General features: G+C 46.3%; 1 protein-coding gene across 1 annotated transcript in view; it reads right to left on the bottom strand.

The window, feature by feature from the left end:
- Positions 1–19,446, bottom strand: part of MYO7A (myosin VIIA) — a 116,056-nt gene that overhangs the window by 84,829 nt on the left and 11,781 nt on the right. Inside the window, exons 4-13 of the mRNA XM_033146002.1 lie at positions 17,934–18,118; positions 15,793–15,914; positions 14,171–14,313; positions 11,786–11,899; positions 10,101–10,254; positions 7,551–7,627; positions 6,107–6,226; positions 4,301–4,443; positions 3,010–3,220; positions 881–1,016 (exon numbers count right to left, since the gene is read on the bottom strand). Of these exons, the coding sequence (XP_033001893.1) occupies positions 881–1,016; positions 3,010–3,220; positions 4,301–4,443; positions 6,107–6,226; positions 7,551–7,627; positions 10,101–10,254; positions 11,786–11,899; positions 14,171–14,313; positions 15,793–15,914; positions 17,934–18,118 (1,405 nt within the window). The remainder of the gene's footprint in view (positions 1–880; positions 1,017–3,009; positions 3,221–4,300; positions 4,444–6,106; positions 6,227–7,550; positions 7,628–10,100; positions 10,255–11,785; positions 11,900–14,170; positions 14,314–15,792; positions 15,915–17,933; positions 18,119–19,446) is intronic.

The following is a 19,446-nucleotide window of genomic DNA, read 5'->3' as shown; positions in this document are numbered from 1 at the left end:
TGCATATAGGTGTAAATAAAACCACATATCCTAAAAACACCACACTCTCCGCTGACTTATATCAAATATATAAAAGGATGTCATATAGAGGAGGGTGAAAGGTTGTTTTCTGCTGCTCCAGAGAAGCGGACACGGGGCAATGGATTCAAACTACAAGGAAGAAGATTCCACCTAAACATTAGGAAGAACTTCCTGACAGTAAGAGCTGTTCGACAGTGGAATTTGCTGCCAAGGAGTGTGGTGGAGTCTCCTTCTTTGGAGGTCTTTAAGCAGAGGCTTGACAGCCATCTGTCAGGAATGCTTTGATGGTGTTTCCTGCTTGGCAAGGAGTTGGACTGGATGGCCCTTGTGGTCTCTTCCAACTCTATGATTCTATGATTCTCTATGATTCTATGACTTTCATTCCAAGGGAGCTGAATCCAGAGTAAGCGCCGGAAGCCCTGGATTCTCTCAAAGCACAGAGATTGGGAGAGCACATTACAATATACTCAAGCCCATTCCATCTTACGATGGGCACAGGGCAAGTTTTCAACTGCTTCCTGATGGGGACTCAGTATCACAAACAGGTCATTCAGATACCGCACACAGGCAGCTGCTGACTCCTGCTCTGGAAGGTAGGACTCGAACCCATGGCTTCAAGTTGCAGGAAAGGAGATTCCGACCAGACATGCAGAAAAAACTTTCTGGCAGTAAGAGCTGTTAGGCAGTGGAACAGACTGCCGCAAGAGGTGGTGGACTCTCCTTCCTTGGAGGTTTTTAAGCAGAGGTTGCATGGCCACCTGTCACGGATGCTTTAGCTGAGATTCCTGCATTGCAGCGGGGTTGGACTAGATGACCCTTGGGTCCCTTCCAACTCTACGATTCTATGACTTTGACGTACCTTTCGTCTCATAGTACACGACTCCAGCGAAGTGGTTGATGCCAAACTGGGTGTCGTAGTTGTTTTTGGGAGGGATGTAGTTGGTGTTGAGCTTATGCTGGGAGTTCAGCTTGTGCAGCATGGTTGTGTCTGTTCCCTGTATCAAGTAGAACACAATAGGCCACAATCAAGGGTTTGCTGCAGTGGTCCAAAAGTGATCAGTTTGATCTGCCAACCTTTCTCTCCACCGAACTCTTCTTGCATCTTATGCTACCTGGATGACTTTCTTTCAAGGAGGCAACAATTAGGGTCTGCATACGCATTTTTTTGTTACAGGTGGGTAGCCGTGTTGGTCTGCCATAGTCGAAACAAAATAGAAAATTCTTTCCAGTAGCACCTTAGAGACCAACTGAGTTTGTTCTTGGTATGAGCTTTCGTGTGCATGCACACTTCTTCAGATAAACTGAAACAGAAGTCACCAGATCCTTAAATATAGTGAGGGAGTGGGCAGGGGTATTACTCAGCAGGGTGGTGGGAATGGGTGATCAGCTGATAGGTGTGGTCTCTCCATAAAAGATCTCAAAGTAGCTGTCTTAATACAAAGAAATTTCAGAAATAGACTGGAAAGAGAAGTGGCTGAATTGCAACTAATCACCAAACTTAAAACCATGGAGAAACCCGGTCTGAACAAAGACATTGGATTCTTATCTCATTATACATAACAAAGCTATCTTTAGCCATCTCACCCCTTGCCTTTCCCTGCAAGACTAATTGCAGCCGTTAAGAGTCGTCAACAGGTTTTCCACACCTATCAGCTGATCACCCATTCCCACCACCCTTCTGAGTAATACCCCTCCCCACTCCCTCACTATATTTAAGGATCTGGTGACTTCTGTTTCAGTGTATCTGAAGAAGTGTGAATGCACATGAAGCTCATACCAAGAACAAACTCAGTTGGTCTCCAAGGTTCTACTGGAAAGAATTTTGCATTTTTTTGTGCGAGCTCGTGGCATGGACTGGTTGGACGCAGAGGAAGGGTGGGAAGAATCAGCTGGGGGAACCCCCAAGGGAAGAAGGCTCAGAGCCACTGGGGAGTGGTGGCAGTTCAATGATGAGCGGTCAGAAGGAGAAGACTGGGAGGAGGAGGTGTCAGAAGTTCAATGGGTAACAGGGCTTAGTGAGCAGCTAGAGCTCGTGGCAGAGAGCAGTTCAGAAGCAGAGGCAGAAGTGGAGGTGGGGGGGTCAAGAAACAGAGATGGGTCTGGTTGGTGAAGAGTCACAGGTGTCTCCCCCTCTTGCTACAACAAGCTCCCCTTCCCTCTGGTCTCCCAGGACCAGGAGAGGCATGAAATGAAAGGAGCAAAGGCAGTCACACAGCCACAGTCTCTAATTGCTTGTGTGTGGGGAGGGGAACCCTGGAGAGGAGGTAAAGGTAAAGGAACCCCTGGATGGTTAAGTCCAGTCAAAGGCGACTATGGGGTTGCAGCGCTCATCTCGCTTTCAGGCCGAGGAAGCTGGCGTTTGTCCGCAGACACCTTTCCAGGTCATGTGGGCAGCAGGACTAAACAGCTAGTGGCGCAACGGAACACCGTGATGGAAACCAGAGCACACAGAAACACCATTTACCTTCCTGCCACAGCGGTACCTATTTATCTACTTGCGCTGGCATGCTTTCAAACTGCTAGGTTGGCAGGAGCTGGGACAGAGCAACGGGAGCTCACCCCGCCGCATGGGATTCGAACCGCCGACCTTCCGATCGGCAAGCCCAAGAGGCTCAGTGGTTCAGACCACAGTGCCACCCGCTTCCCTGGAGAGGAGGAGACATTGGCGGCTGTGGGAAGGGTTCTGTTTAGATCTCATAAAGCAGCTGCACTGGTTGCCATTTAGTTTCCAGGCCCAATTCAAGGTGCTCACATTGGTGCTAAGGTCCCAGATGAGGCCTCAAATATCTGAAAGACCTCCTCCTTCCTTACATACAGACCCTCTCGAGTGCTGAAATTCAGCAGAGGGAGTTAATTGCAACCAGATCTTTCTTGCAGGTTTCTCACGGACCTGAGTGCAGCAACTGCTGATTTCAGCACTGGTGAGAGGGGTCTGTCGGAAAGAAGGAGGTCTTCCCTCGACCCAACACGCAAGTTCTCAATCCTGACCTTGGGGAATTTGCTCTCCTCGTCAATGAGCGAGATGATGTTCATGGGTTTGATGGCGATCATGTCGAGGGCATCCTGGTTGTCGGTGAACTCAATGTGCTGCCAGTTGATGTTCTCCAGGTTGTATTCCTCCTGCTCCAGCTTGAAGACGTGCCGGACGAAGAATTGCTGGAGGTTCTCATTTGCAAAGTTGATGCAGAGCTGCTCAAAACTGGGGGACAGATGACAAGCATCATCCGTGAGGGAAATATAGAAACAGATTCTTTTTTTGTAAAAAATAAATGAATAAATTAGCCCAGGAATAATTTGGTAACAGATGCAAGAATATATATATATATATATATATATATATATATATATGCCAAGAATTAACGCCCAACGTGATGCATTGAAGGACCCCTTTCTCCCAGATATACCCATGTAATTAATTCAAACATGTGAAGTCCTCTTCTGGGTGCCCTCACCAGGTCTTCCAGAAGTAGGGCCTTTTCAGTGTTGACACTCATTATGCCAGCCCTACCATTAGGCAGAGTATGAGTCCTACGTTGAACATCCCTCTTTAAACACGATCACTTTCATTGGGTGCCAGGACTGGACAACCCCACCCCCTGATCAAATCCGAACAAAGGAAAGTGTCAGGCTTCGGGGACTCGACTTCCTTCCCCGCCCCCCTTTGGCCATAGATAAAGCAGGACAAAGCGAAAAGAGTCGCTTACCATATAAAGAGTCTTTAATGATCACAGCAAAAAAAAACAAAGCAGCCATTCTCGGAATGAAGGTGCTCCCAATTAAGGTTTCCACCCACTTCCCCCCTAGTCACTTCCACGCCTTGCAACCTGATCTCTCAACCACTGTGCTTTTTGTGCAGCCACTTTATCTGCGCGACGTGACTGTGGACTGATACGCTGGACACTTTCCAGTGAGAGAGAGAGTCTGTTAGCTCTCTCTCTCTTCCAGTTCTTCACTTTGTTGTTCACCCCCCAGAGCTTCCCAACTTTTGTCTCCAGAACTATGCCCCTCTGCAAATCACTGTTCCAAATCTATGCTACTTCCCTGTTCCTGGGCAGCTTCAGGATCCTGGTCAGGAGCGGGGGGGGGGGGGGGGGGCACCCACCATTCCACATCAGAGCAGTACTCCTCAGCCTGGTCTCTGACAGAGAGTTGCGAAGAGGTTCTCACTATGACTGAGCCTCACTTTCCCTTCTACATCCTGCCCAGCAGTATCCCTGCACTCTTTTACCATCTACTGCCACCACAGCAGGTTTTTGCTGAACATTCCTCGCTCCTGTACCTGTTCACAGTGAAGTTCTCAAACCCAAAGATATCAAGGAGTCCAATGGATCTCCTCACACTTTTGTGTTCGTGGGAAGGAGGTCTGTAAATGGCAGCGTTGATCTTCTCCACAATCCACACGAAAAGCCTTCCGTAGATTCCCTGGAAAGGTTGGAAAAAGGGAAGTGAAGTAAATGCCATTTATTTTATAAGGTAAAGATAAAGGTAAGGGGACCCCTGACTGTTAGGTCTAGTTGCGGACGACTCTGGGGTTGCAGCGCTCATCTCGCTTTACTGGCCGAGGGAGCCGGCGTACAGCTTCCGGGTCATGTGGCCAGCATGACTAAGCCGCTTCTGGCGAACCAGAGCAGCGCACAGAAACGCCATTTACCTTCCCGCCGGAGTGGTACCTATTTATCTACTTGCACTTTGACATGCTTTCGAACTACTAGGTGGGCAGGAGCAGGGACCGAGCAACGGGAGCTCACCCCGTCGCGGGGATTCAAACCACCTACCTTCTGATCGGCAAGCCCTAGGCTCTGTGGTTTAACCCACAGCGCCACCAATTATAGCTTGCCTCAAAAGCTTTGGCTCTTCAACATGCCTCTTGCTTGCCCAGGGATAGGAACTATTTATAACAATTGGATTCCAGAATTTTACAATGTGCTTTTTTTTTTTTTTTTTGCAAACCTGTGCCAAAGGCCTTTGGCCTCATCTCAAGTAAGGATGATATTTGGATCTAGTTTGGCTGAGCTCATGCATACAATTTGGCTGATGCTGCATAACAAAACAGGCCACTGAAAGCTAATTAAGCCGGAACACGTTTGGCATTTCAGTTATCCAGAATATCTGATTGAAGAACATTAAGAGCATCTTATGTCAGCATTTCAGCTATCTAAAGAATGACTGAAGAACTGTAAGAATACTTGTGCTGTGTAGAGGTTTTCTTTCCATCCAGATTATTGCATGGCACTTCACATGCTGAGGAAATATTATTTTGAGATATATTAGAGGTGACTGGGACGAAGCAGTGCAAATTGTTGAAATAAATAAATGGAGCAAATATTTCCATTTTATGTCTCTATCTACTTCTGTTATCGTACAGCAGAATTTTTACACCTGGAGTTCAGTTTTAATGACTTTTCTATTGTCTCTACTTGTCAGCTCCCATTTTTATGCAATGAATTTTGTTGACAAGTTTATGGCCTCACATCCATTAGATTTCATGTAAAAGGTAAAAGGTCAAGGACCCCTGGACGGCTCAGTCCAGTCAAAGGTGACTATAGGGTTGCGGCACTCATCTCGCTTTCAGGCCGAGGGAGCCGGCCTTTGTCCACAGACAGCTTTCCAGGTCATGTGGCCAGCAGGACTAAACCGATTCTGGCGCAACAGGACACCGTGACGGAAACCAGAGCCCACAGAAACACTGTTTACCTTCCCGCCGCAGTGGTACCTATTTATCTATTTGCACTGGTGTGCTTTTGAACTGCTAGGATGGCAGGAGCTGGGACAGAGCAATGGGAGCTCACCCCGTCGCAGGGATTCGAACCGCTGACCTTCTAATTGGCAAGCCCAAAAGGCTCAGTGGTTTAGACCACAACGCCACCCTCATCCCTTAGATTTCATGTGGACAGAAGCTGATGATAGAATTCATTTAGGTTTGTTATCCTTGAATTCTTTCATGTCCCTACATAATTTCAACCTGCTCCAGTGAAACCCACAGACTTGAGTGTTTTGTAAACTGCTTTGACGTCTGTCCGTCCCCACAATCAAGCGGTGTGCAAATTTTAGAAAATAAATAAGAGAGAGATGGGAGTGACTTTACCTTTACAAAAGCATCCCTGACATCCAGCGCCTGCTCCATGCTGAGAGGGGTGGAGACGGTCTCCCCCCTTGTGATGATAGTCCGGCTGGTGAGACAGTTCATTAGGTCCTGAGGGTCGACCTGCACACATCGGAAATAAAAAGCCATTCACTTCCCTCTGCAGCTCTGATCTGAGCATCTATCGCCTCACCCCCAACTTCAACAACAAACTCAGGTGGTGAGAACAGGCTGCTCTGTGGGAACCACTGAGAAACACGTGGGGAGATGTCAGTATGCTCTGGGAGAATCGTAAGATCTGCAGAAGTATAGCATCTACATCTGGGGTTTTCTGGGGCCACTGGCACCTGTTTGAAATTTTGCAAAATGTGTCGAGGGCTCCAATCAGAAAGGAGGTGTGGCACGACACAAAATGCCTCATAACGGTGGTATCGCATAACACAAACATGGCTATTGTGGGGCCACTGCACAATCTACACTGGTTGCTGTGTGGGCGGGGCATAACACAACATGGCTGCAATGTTCAAAAGAGAAGAAACGGAGACAGGACTACAAAATGGTGCACTACAAAATGGAGCATTTTCCCAGCCAGAACTTACTGGAACTCAATTTGGGCACCTCTCAGGTGGGTGCCGTTGCCATTATAAGAGAACAAGGGAGGCGTTTGAAGTGTAGGTGGGTTCCCATGAGGCAAGACACAGTGATATCAGCAAGAACCTTTACAGTGGTACCTCAGGTTACAAACGCTTTGGGTTACAAACTCCGCTAACCCGGAAGTAGTACTTCGGGTTACAAACTTTGCCCCAGGATGACAAGAGAAATTGCGCACTGGCCACGAGGTAGCAGTGGGAGGCCCCATTAGCGAAAGCGCACCTCAGGTTAAGAACGGTTTTGGGTTAAGAACGGACCTCCGGAACGAATTAAGTTCATAACCCGAGGTACCACTGTATTGAACTAACCAAACTCGACAACAGGGGCAAAGCAACTGCTTATATACATTTCTGAAGGCCTGGGCCACTCCCACTCCCAACGTGATTGGCTGTCTAAAGTTCCAAGCTGCGAATCATGATTCAGAGTTTAAGGGCCAATGGCAGAGGCCCCAGTCCTGAAATGTTCTGTGATTGGATATCATGTATCGAATCAGAACACTGGGGCTCAGAATCCTTAGTCCAGACTCAAGCTCAGGCAAATACAGACCACTGAATACATAACAGCATTTGTGGTGAGTTCTGGCACCTCTTTTTCGAGAAAAAACATGCCCCTCTCCCTCCATCACCTACCCAACCAATTCAGGGTGTGAATCGCAGCAGGATCCAGCGACCTAAATTTCATTTCACTTAAGCCCAGGGTGATTTTCTTTGCCGGGCACCATCGCTTGTGTTCTCTCTCCCCCCCCTCCCAAGAAAAAACAAGCAAGCCAGACAAGGAAGGGAGATGTTCAGCTCACCTCCAGTAACGAAGCCGCGGTGATCAGTGATGCAGAGTGAACCACCTCGCAGGCATCCAAGTTGTCGTAGGTCCGAGCTGTGTGGGGCATAATCCGAGAAAAGATGGTCGCAGAAACGGTTGATACAGGAGCGCACCTTCTTATGGGTGGCGTCTAATGTGGCGCTCATTTAAAGTCAACTAGCGGGACACTCGTTTCACTAGCAGAATGTTGCGCCTTGCCAAGGACTGTTGTGCATCAAACTGTTTCGCAACAAGAATCTGCTGGCACAACTGTTGGATTCCTTTGTTTACCGGCCTTTAAACCCTGCTATTCATTAGTGAAAGGGCTCTCACACTAGTGGGGAGAAAACATTGGATACAGCCCTTTGTAGCTGTAATTTTTTGTGTATGTGGGATGTATCGTTCACTGAAGCAGTCGAATTCAACATTTTCTGTTTCCTAGAGTGGACGCACAGGGGAATATTGCTCCAGACTGTCACACCTGCTCTGGAGCATCCCCCCCCCCCGTGTGTGACCAGGTAGATGGGCAGAACCCTAGCAGACCCTATAAAAGGGCTAGTCACGCAGCCGTCTTCCTCTTTTTGCCTTTTTTGCTCTCTGCTGGCCCTTAGCCAGCAGCACATGGCTCATCCTAACAGAGGACGGAAGCCACAAGGTAGAAAGTCTTGGCTCAGACTTCTTTTTTCTACAAATGTACCTGTAACTACAAGATAAAGCCTGCTCAATACTGTGAACAGAATGTAAGTAAGCTTTATAATTGCTTTTAAACAAGACTGTTGTGTCATTATTATTTTAAAGAGGGAATTAAGGGGGAAATTTGCAAGCCAGACTGGATTGCTGAATTTATATGATTCTAACGAATCCATCAACTCGCTTCCAGAAATGCAACTCGCTTCCAAGAAATGCGTGAGTGAGGAAGAATAATATTGAATCAATGTATCCTCTCCTGCTATCCACAGCATTCCCACAGTATGAATGTATGTTGTGGAACATTCCACCATCTCATTCCCCTCACACCTGCATGGACTTATCACGTCACTGAGAACCAAACCAAAGGTTACGAACGACCTCAAAACAGCACACTTGGTTCCTAAAGCTAGGCCATCCCACCATTCGCCAAGGCTCATTTTGCCACATAAGCATTCCTCACACTTTCTGCATACAGAATTCGCAGCGAGTACTGCCTAGGCCAGGCACCCCCAAACTCGGCCCTCCAGATGTTTTGGGACTACAACTCCCATCATCCCTAGCTAACAGGACCAGTGGTCAGGGATGATGGGAATTGTAGTCCCAAAACATTTGGGGATGCCTGGTCTAGGCAATCATTATTTCACACACACCAGCCTCCATGATGCATCGCACAAATATTGCCATTTGGTCTCCAAGCAGTGAGAAGCACCAAGGGTGGTGCTACTTGGATTCAAGGTTCCTTTAGAGCAGAGATCATTGAGGTTTTGTGCCATTTTGCAATATCCAGTTCATTTGTGAATATACACGGAGAATATAGGTGGGGGAAAAGGGCATTCATGCCCTATTCAGGGACATCCAACTCCCAATAGACTGCGATCTACTCATAGTATAAAAAGACTGGCAGTGATGTACCCAAAGTTGTTGAGCTTTTTGTAGGAAGCCAAAGTTGTGGAGCTTTTTTTAGGAAAGGCTTTTTTGTAAGGAGATCACTGAGGGGCCAGAGATCAGCCAGGATCTACCAGGAACATCCCATGATCTACCTGTTGGACATGCCTGCCCTATATCATGTGAGAGAGGATCTATCAGGTACTGTATTTTTCGCTTCATAAGACGCAATTTTTTTCCTCCTAAAAATTAAGGGGAAATATCTGTGCGTCTTATGGAACGAATGGTGGCCCCTGGAGCCGAATTGCCCAGAGGCCAAAAGCAGATAGTGCTTTTTATTTTACAAAGAGAAAAAGGGGTGTTGAAAGGACCCCACTCAGCAGCTGATCAGCAAGAGATCGGGAGAGAGATAAGAGTCCAGGCTCCCATTCAGCCCCACCCTCCATTGTTGAATGTGCTGCAGAGGGAGGTTGTTTGTTTCCCCAGCTACATGTGACTGGCTGATTAGATTATCTGTCTGGAAACTGTAGAAATGGCTCCCTTTCCTTCAGAAGCTGCAGAAATGTGAGTTGCTTTTCTCCCTTTGCAAAAAAGCTGCAAAACTTTTAGCTGATCCTAAAAAAACAGGTCTTTTCCCTTTGCAAAAAAAGCTGCAAAACTTTTAGCTGATCCTCAGAAAACCAGGGCTTTTCCCTTTGCAAAAAAAGCTGCAAAACTTTTAGCTGATCGTCAAAAAAACAGGGCTTTTAGAGGAGGAAAACCAGGAAAAAAAATTCTTGATTCCTCCTCTAAAAACGAGGTGCGCCCTATGGTCCGGTGCGCCCTATGGAGCAAAAAATACGGTATTCCCTGGCACACAACTAGCCTGACAAAAGGTTTGGCAACCCGCCAGCTGCAACAATATTAAATTTAACTGTCTCTCCAGGGAAATCCAATTTCCCGCCGTTATCCAACCGTTTGCCGGGCATACTACCTTCATACCGCAAGTTCCCCATATGCAAGATGGCGGCCAGGAGCTTGGAGATCTCCCAGTTCTCCGTGTCGGTGAACATGAGGACTTTCATTGCCGCACGGATGTTTGAGTACTCTTTGCTGTCGTCTCGGCCGTCGCAGGTAATGCAGTTGCCCTAATGAGGATGAGATGGTTCAATGAGCCATCAACAAGCAGCAGAAGTACTTGTGGCTGGCGGCGCACAATTTTGGACACCTGTAGCCCAGGGCTTTAATCGGCTTATTATTATTATTATTATTATTATTATTATTATTATTATTATTTTGCAAGGACAAAAATAAGCGCATCTCATCGTAAAGGCCCTTCAAAGAGGCGGCAATATGAAAAAGTAAAGCATGGCAACTAAAAACAGCAAGCAGAAACAACCAAATAAACAGCAACTCGGGTGGGAGTGGATTAAAAAGGATATGCTTTCTGTTACATTTTTTTGTCAACATTGGTTAAGATGATGGGATCTGGATACTGGCTTAAAGTGGAATATGTGAAGAATTATTAGCTAAAAATTTCGAGACCGGAAGGTGGGAAGGGTGTAGAAAAAAGATTAAATTTTAAGTGAGTAAACTTAGTTTAATTAGGAAAATTGGCAGGGTTTAGGAAAGGTTCAGAAGTGCCTAGGAGCCGAGGTTTGGTAAAAAAAAATATAAGGATTTAAGTATGATATTAATTGATTTTGTGTAATGGGATAAAGTTAAAATTTTTATAGGTGTGTAAAATAGATTTGATTATGAAATTGGAAAACTGCAAGGAGGATAGACAATGAATTCAAGGGGGGGATTCGGAGAAGTCAATCGACAATGAAATTAAGGAAAAGATGAATGTTTGGCCTAGGGAAATAGGCCAGACTTAAGCAATTACTTTTTTTTTGGTATGTTAAATATGTTAAATTTTGAAAATGTTTAATGTTTATACCTGTGTGAGAGGGGAGTGGAAATTTGCTCCCCCCAGTGAGAGGGGGGGGAGGATGAATAATTTAACAACTATGTAATGTGCTTAAAACTGTAAAAAACCAATAAATTTTTGATTTAAAAAACAAAAACAAATAAACAGCAACTCATAACCAAGGGCTACTAGGGGTTTAATGCAGCTGGGATTTCCCCAACAAGTTCTTGCCACAAAAACAGCGCATTATCGGTGGATTTCTTAGGCTTTACTAGTTGTTCTGCAAGGCTTCCCCATTGCAGGCATGTTAGTGCTGTCTGGAGGGGTTATAACACCTGTAAGAGTGGAGCCAAAGAACCACTAAAAACCAAGGAGAATATTAAAACAGCAGAAACATAAAGAGGACTGATTTTGGAAATGTTTTTTTGGGGGGGGTGGGGGGAGAAAAGTCTTCGGCAAGCGTCACGATGCTGGGTGCGCTTCTGAGAACGCACAGAGTAACCATAGGAAGTTCCCTGCATGTAGAGATCTAGAACGGCATGCCAGGAAGAAGCAATCTAGCCTAACCTCCCTTCCCTGACATGCTAGGTTTCTAAGTGCAGGTATTTTCTTTTCTTGGTATGGAGAAGTTTTCCACTGTGTGAGCTCCTGGCTGCAGTGTGAAATGGCACAGTCCATGGACAGAGGCTTACCACCTCAGTGAAAACGGGGCCTTGGATACCAGTGAAAACCCACCCCCCTTAATCTTAAAATGGCTTTGCCCTCACCATGGAGAGGTAGTTATAGTCGCCCGCTTTCCTAAGTCCAAGCAGCTTCTTCTGTTCTGGCGTCATTCCTTTCAGCATGCAGTAAAAGACGTGGTAATTTCTCTCATCCTGGGCCTGGAAGAGAAACAGAGAGAGAAGCAAATCTCAATAATAATAATAATAATAATAATAATAATAATAATAATAATAATAATTCATTTATACCCTGCCCATCTGGCTGGGTTGCCCAAGCAACTCTGGGTGGCTTCAAAGACATAAAAACATAATAAAACATCAAACATTAACAGTAACAATCTGATCCAATATAAAAGTCACAATAACTTTAAAATAAACCACTTATATCAAACAAAGCAACATTCAACAATCCATCAGAATCTAATAGTAAACAGTAAAATTAAACATCAGCAAATAATAATTAAACAGGCCACATCAGCCTTGAGTTCCAAGTCACTTGCGAATTTACAAAGTACCGTATTTTTCGCTCCGTAGGGCGCACCTCGTTTTTAGAGGAGGAAACAAGATAAAAAATATTTTTTTCTGGTTTTGCTCCTCTAAAAGCCCTGTTTTTTTGAGGATCAGCTAAAAGCTCTGCAGCTTTTTTTGCAAAGGGGAAAGCCCTGTTTTTTTTGAGGATCAGCTAAAAGTTCTGCAGCTTTTTTTGCAAAGGGAAAAGCCCTGTTTTTTGAGGGTCAGCTAAAAGTTCTGCAGCTTTTTTTGCAAAGGGAAAAGCCCTGGTTTTTTTGAGGATCAGCTAAAAGTTTTGCAGCTTTTTTTGCAAAGGGAAAAGCCCTATTTTTTTGAGGGTCAGCTCAAAGTTTTGCAGCTTTTTTGCAAAGGGAAATGCCCTGTTTTTTTGAGGATCAGCTCAAAGTTTTGCAGCTTTTTTGCAAAGGGGGAAAAGCAAAGCTCCTTTTGCAAAGAGGGGAAAGCAAAGAGGAAAAGCCCCATTTTTATGGGGTTCAACTCACATTTCTGCAGCTTCTAAAGGAAAGGGAGCCATTTCTACAGTTTCCAGACAGATAATCTAATCAGCCAGTTACATGTCACTGGGGAAACAAACAACCTCCCTCTGCAGCACATTCAACAATGAAGGGCGGGGCTGAAAGGGAGCCGGGACTCTTATCTCTCTCCCAATCTCTTGCTGATCAGCTGCTGAGCGGGGTCCTTTCAATACCCCCTTTTCTCTTTGTAAAATAAAAAGCATGATCCTCTTTTGGCTGCTGGGAAATTCAGCTCCAGGGACCACCATTCGCTCCATAAGATGCACAGATATTTCCCCTTACTTTTCAGGAGGAAAAAAGTGTGTCTTATGGAGCGAAAAATATGGTATTGTATGTGTTAATGTGAATCGAAGTTAAGTTATTGTAGCTGTGGTATAAGGGATTTTATCAAGAGTGGGTTGTATTTGGTTTGCACAATAGTCTGGAGGCAGAATTAAAGGGAATCAGACCTTGAAGTACAGCACGTAGGAAGCCACACAAAATTTATAACTGGCTATCTAATTGATTTGATTTGGAATTGGCATTGCTATTTGGTGTGAACATAATATGGCACATAATGGGATTTTTGTAACTGAAAATTAATAAAATTATTTAACCAAGTCAGATTCAATGTAGCTTCACAACGACCCTGTGAGTGGGCCTAGCGCCAAACTTTCCTAGTCTCCCAGGTCTTAGTCTGACCCTCTAACCACGACACCACACTGGCTCTCCTTCACCCCGCCTCCCCTTGATAGTCTTGCATCCTGGCTAAACAGGGACATGGGTGGTGCTGTGGTCTAAACCACTGAGCCTCTTGGTCTTGCCGATCAGAAGGTTGGCGGTTCGAATCCCCATGACAAGGTGAGCTCTTGTTGTTCTGTCCCAGCTCCTTCCAACCTAGCAGTTCTAAAGCACACCAGTGCAAGTAGATAAATAGGTACCACTGCGGTAGGAAGGTAAACGGCATTTCTGTGCGTTCTGGTGTCCATCACTGTGTTCCATTGCACCAGAAGCGATTTAGTCCTGCTAGCCACATGACCCGGAAAGCTGTCTGTGGACAAACGCCGGCTCCCTCGGCCTGAAAGCGAGATGAGCGCCGCAACCCCATAGTCGCCTTTGACTGAGCTTAACCGTCCAGGGGTCCTTTACCTTTATCTTTTACCTGGCTAAACATATCAAACTCTTTCCTACGTTTCTGAGATGACTACGTTCCCAGATGTGATGAGCATAAGCTTGCCTTGCTGGGGGTTATGTACAGTAAGACAGCCATCTGGGCCTAAAAAGCCGGGGGTGACATCATGCTATGGGTTCCATCCTGAACCCAATGAAAGCTTCAGAAGGACAAAGGGTGAGTCATACACGTGGAGGGCGAACGCCTAAACCTCTGCCACCCAAAGACCCTCACCTGTCGGCAGACACGAGACTTCTCCAGCAGGTACTGCTCAATCTTCGCTCCTTCGATAGCACCCCGTTTATTGAAATGGATGTCGATGTATTTACCAAAGCGGCTGGAGTTGTCATTGCGAATCGTCTTTGCATTCCCAAAAGCTACAGGAGACAAAAAGAAAGGGGGGGGAGAGGGAACAGTAGCGTCCCCAAGAGTTCTCTCCAACTTTTTCATAATCGGTTTTTAGTAGGGCTGTTGCCCAGCTGAAGAAACCTTAACACTGTTGTGAATTTAGGGGTGGGGGTAGGCTATATGCCTGAGTCCTTTCCAATTCCTGGATCTGGAAGGGATTCAACTGCTGAATTAACGAGACAAGGGTCGTAATAATCCACAAAGTATGGGCTGTTAAGGTAACAAAGGAAGTGGCTCTGTGCCAGAAGAGAAATGGGCTGGGGCCTCCTCCCTCAACTGTGGGGTAGATAGAAAGACAAAAGCCAGAGCTGGAGGTCTCAGCTAGAAGCTAGAACCAGGCAGCAGGCTGGGAAGCTGGGAGACAGAACCGTGCCTGATTTCGGTTTTAAGCCAAGGCTGCGGCAATGGGAGACGCAAGGCCCTCATGGGGTGACAATGCTGTGAGCCCCTCTATCGTAGGCTCAGGTTGTATATATGTGTAAATAAACAGGGGCATATCAAGGGGGCATAGGGGGCGGTCCGCCCCATGTTCCATAATGGAGGGGGTGACAAATTACCAAGGAACAATTACTGCCCTACTAGGGCGGTTCATAAAAAACGCGTTGTTGTTTTGAAAATGCCTGCTCCAAAGGTCTTATCTTACTATACTAGGGATTATATAGCTATATATGAAATTTCGTGCATATCGGTTAATATCTTGACCCTCCTCCACCAAAATAGCTGTTCACTTGGCTGTTTTCCTTTGTCGTGAAGGCTGAAATTCCAGTTCAGTGGAGCACTTACTGTTCCCAACCCTAACCCTGTGGAAAGCCATCTATCTAATTAGACTTTAATTTGATTCTGAGATGTTTTTAGGAGGTAATTTAATTATTGTTTGATTTTATACCAATGTTATGTATCTGATGTTAGCCACTTCGGCTGGAGAGGGCGGGATATAAATAAAAGTTTATTATTATTATTATTACTTGTTATTATTCCTTTCTAAGAAAATATGAAATAACGTAAAACCATTTTTGCAGGGGGGTGGGGCGGGAATCAATGGGGGTGGTGACAAGAAATTTTCCGCAGTGGGTACCACCTAACCTTCCTGCGCCTCTGGAGATAAACTCTATATCTTAAATATACCACAGTCTCCAATGCCCCTCATTCCGTAGAAACTGAACCCTGGGAAAGCGCCTGGAACCCCTGGCATCTTGCAGCGCCCGGTGTTTGGGGTGTCAACAGTACAGTATATTCTGGCGTATAAGACTACTTTTTAATCCAGGAAAATCTTCTCAAAAGTCGGGGGTCGTCTTATACGCCGGGTGGAAAATCTGTGGTTGAGTATATCTCAAACTCTATATTTTAACTGGGAAAGTTGGGGGTCGTCTTATACGCCCAGTCGTCTTATACGCCGCAATATATGGTACATTACAAAGAAGCATCCCTCTCCACGTTTACGAACTTGCCTTCTAGGATGGGATTGGCTTCCAGCACTTGCTGTTCGATCCAAGAGTGCTGCCCGCTGATCGCAGCCAGGAACTGCAGGATCAGTTTGGTGCTTTCTGTCTTCCCTGCGCCCGACTCGCCGCTGCGACAACAACAAAATTGGGTGTGACCATACAGCCAAATCTCGTCAAGACGGACAGCAAAGCTTCCGTGCCCCCCAATTTCCTCTCTTCTGTGGTTCTCCATGATCCCAGACCAGTGTCAGATTTACGTATAAGCTAAACAAGCTACAGCTTAGGGCCCCACTCTCATAGAATCCTAGAGTTGGAAGAGACCACAAGGGCCATCCAGTCCAACCCCCTGCCAAGCAGGAAACACCATCAAAGCATTCCTGACAGATGGCTGTCAAGCCTCCGCTTCAAGACCTCCGAAGAAGGAGACTCCATCACACTCCTTGGCAGCAAATTCCACTGCCGAACAGCTCTTACTGTCAGGAAGTTCTTCCTAATGTTTAGGTGGAATCTTCTTCCTTGTAGTTTGAATCCATTGCCCCGGGTCCGCTTCTCTGGGCCCCCCCAAAAAAATTAAAGGGAAAAACCCCTGAATGTACATTTCCAAAATATAAGATAAAAAACAAATACAATAAAACCTACATACAGCAAGAGTGTTTTGTGTTGTGTAGGTTCCTATGATGTAAGTCATGGGACCCACCTGCTAGCCTGCTCCCTAAAATATCACTGGTTTGCTCCTTTCTATATATAGGGTGCCTACATTCTGCATGGACTGGCTTTTGATACCTATTAGGTCCATAAATTACCACATAGCATATAAAAAATCAAAAAAAAAAATCCTTCCAGTAGCACCTTAGAGACCAACTAAGTTTGTTCTTGGTATCAGCTTTCGTGTTATAGGCTACCTACCTATAACTGCATATAGCATATATTCAACACAAAAAACAGCGACCATTTGTTGTTGACAAAGGACAGCTGGACATGGGCGTAGCGAGCCGCTCTGCCGCCCGGGGCGACAAACTTCAAGACACCCCTCCCCGGCGGGTGGTGCGCCGCTCCCCAGCGCGCGTGCTCTGACGTCACAGCGCGTGCGCAGCCTCCTGGGTGGACTGCGCATGTGTGGACATGCGCAATCCACCCAAGATGGCGGGCGCGATCGGCCGGCACCCCTTCCGTGTGGTGTGGCAACCTTTAAGGCTGCAGCGCATGAACAGCAGCACAGACGCTGTGCTGCTGTTCGTGCGTTGCAGCCTTTTAAAAGTTGCCGCGCCGACGGTGTCGATCGTGGGGGTGGGGCCTGCCCCCAGAGTGTCACCCTCCCCAGGGCGGTACCCGGGGCGAACCGCCCCCCCGCCCCCCTTGCTCCACCCCTGGCTGGACATATAAAGGGCCCCATTGCCTTCAGTAGCTTAGGGCCTCATCAAACCTAAATCCTGCCCTGTTCCAGGCACAGGGAGACGTCAAATACAGCTTCTAGGAGCCACGGGGGAATTTAGTGTGAGCCTTCAGACTGGAACCCCAAAGGGAACTTTCTCCCGAAACAGCTCCTTGCTTTGCCAGGACCAAGAGTCTGTAGCCAAAATCCCCAGTAAGTTTCTCCGCTAGCAAAGCTGAGAGAAAAGACCCTTGGCCTTGGCGTCAGTCCTGGGTAACGATGCCTTATGAGGAACGGCTTAGGGAGCTGGGTATGTTTAGCCTGGAGAAGAGAAGGTTAAGGGGTGATATGATAGCCATGTTCAAATATATCAAAGGATGTCATATAGAGGAGGGAGAAAGGTTGTTTTCTGCTGCTCCAGAGAAGCGGACACGGGGCAATGGATTCAAACTACAAGAAAGAAGATTCCACCTAAACATTAGGAAGAACTTCCTGACAGTGAGAGCTGTTCGGCAGTGGAATTTGCTGCCAAGGAGTGTGGTGGAGTCTCCTTCTTTGGAGGTCTTTAAGCGGAGGCTTGACAGCCATCTGTCAGGAATGCTTTGATGGTGTTTCCTGCTTGGCAAGGGGTTGGACTGGATGGCCCTTGTGGTCTCTTCCAACTCTAGGATTCTATGATTCTAAAATGGACCAGTGGCTCAAAATTACAAGAAGCCACAGCTGCTAGAGATGGAGTCCTTGACAGCCACGTTACCTGTGAAATTCACCCACCCACCTTATAATACAACACTGATCTTTGTTGTTCCTCTGCATGTTAAAGTAGCAGTTGTCTGCGATGGCGAAAATGTGCGGCGGCATCTCTCCAATCTTTTTGTTGGTGTAGAGGCGGATCTGCTCCGGTGAGTAGATTGGAAGCAGCTGGTAAGGGTTCACAGCCACCAATATTGAGCCGGTGTAGGTCTGGAGAGAGGAAAAGAGTTGTTCACACAAGGATAAAAACATAAGAATAGCTGCGTTGGGTAGGGGTGGATGAATCGGTCAATTTCAGTTTCTCTCTGCTTCTCGGTTTTTTCAGCCATTAGATGAAATCCCAAGATTTCTGCAGCAGTTTGCATTTTTTTTAAAAGTCCTCATGTGCCTGCATATTTATGCACCATATTTTTCGCTCCATAAGACGCACCTAGTTTTTAGAGGAGGAAAAGGGGAAAGCCCTGCTTTTTTGAGGATCAGCTGAAAGTGGTGCAGCTTTTTTTTGCAAAGGGAAAAGCCCTGCTTTTTTGAGGATCAGCTGAAAGTGGTGCAGCTTTTGTTTGCAAAGGGAAAAGCCCTGCTTTTTTGAGGATCAGCTGAAAGTGGTGCAGCTTTTTTGCAAAGGGAAAAGCCCTGCTTTTTTGAGGATCAGCTGAAAGTGGTGCAGCTTTTTTGCAAAGGGAAAAGCCCTGCTTTTTTGAGAATCAGCTGAAAGTGGTGCAGCTTTTTTGCAAAGGGGAAAGCCCTGTTTTTTTTGAGGATCAGCTGAAAGTGGTGCAGCTTTTTGCAAAGGGAAAAGCCCTGCTTTTTTGAGGATCAGCTGAAAGTGGTGCAGCTTTTTTTGCAAAGGGAAAAGCCCTGCTTTTTTGAGGATCAGCTGAAAGTGGTGCAGCTTTTTTGCAAAGGGAAAAGCCCTGCTTTTTTGAGGATCAGCTGAAAGTGGTGCAGCTTTTTGCAAAGGGAAAAGCCCTGCTTTTTTGAGGATCAGCTGAAAGTGGTGCAGCTTTTTTTGCAAAGGGAAAAGCCCTGCTTTTTTGAGGATCAGCTGAAAGTGGTGCAGCTTTTTTGCAAAGGGAAAAGCCCTGCTTTTTTGAGAATCAGCTGAAAGTGGTGCAGCTTTTTTGCAAAGGGAAAAGCCCTGCTTTTTTGAGGATCAGCTCAAAGTGGTGCAGTTTTTTGCAAAGGGAAAAGCCCTGCTTTTTTGAGGATCAGCTGAAAGTGGTGCAGCTTCTTTTTCAAAGAGGAAAAGCCCCGTTTTGATAGGGTCCAACTCACAGTTTTGCAGCTTCTAGTCCTACAGCCATTTCTACAGTTTCCAGACAGATAATCTAATCAGCCAGTCACATGTTGCTGGGGAAACAAACAGCCTCCCTCTGCATTCAACAATGGAGGCCTGGGCAAGGGGGCGGGGCTGGAAAGGGAGCCTAATCTCTCTCCCGATCACTTGTTGAACAGCTGTTCAGAGGTTTCCTTTCAACACCCCCTTCTCTCTTTGTAAAAAAAAGAGCAGGATCTGCTTTTGGCCCCCAGGCAATTCA

The sequence above is a fragment of the Lacerta agilis genome, chromosome 4, assembly GCF_009819535.1.
Source record: "Lacerta agilis isolate rLacAgi1 chromosome 4, rLacAgi1.pri, whole genome shotgun sequence".
Lineage (NCBI taxonomy): Eukaryota > Metazoa > Chordata > Lepidosauria > Squamata > Lacertidae > Lacerta > Lacerta agilis.
This window is presented reverse-complemented; position numbering and strand designations above follow the sequence as displayed.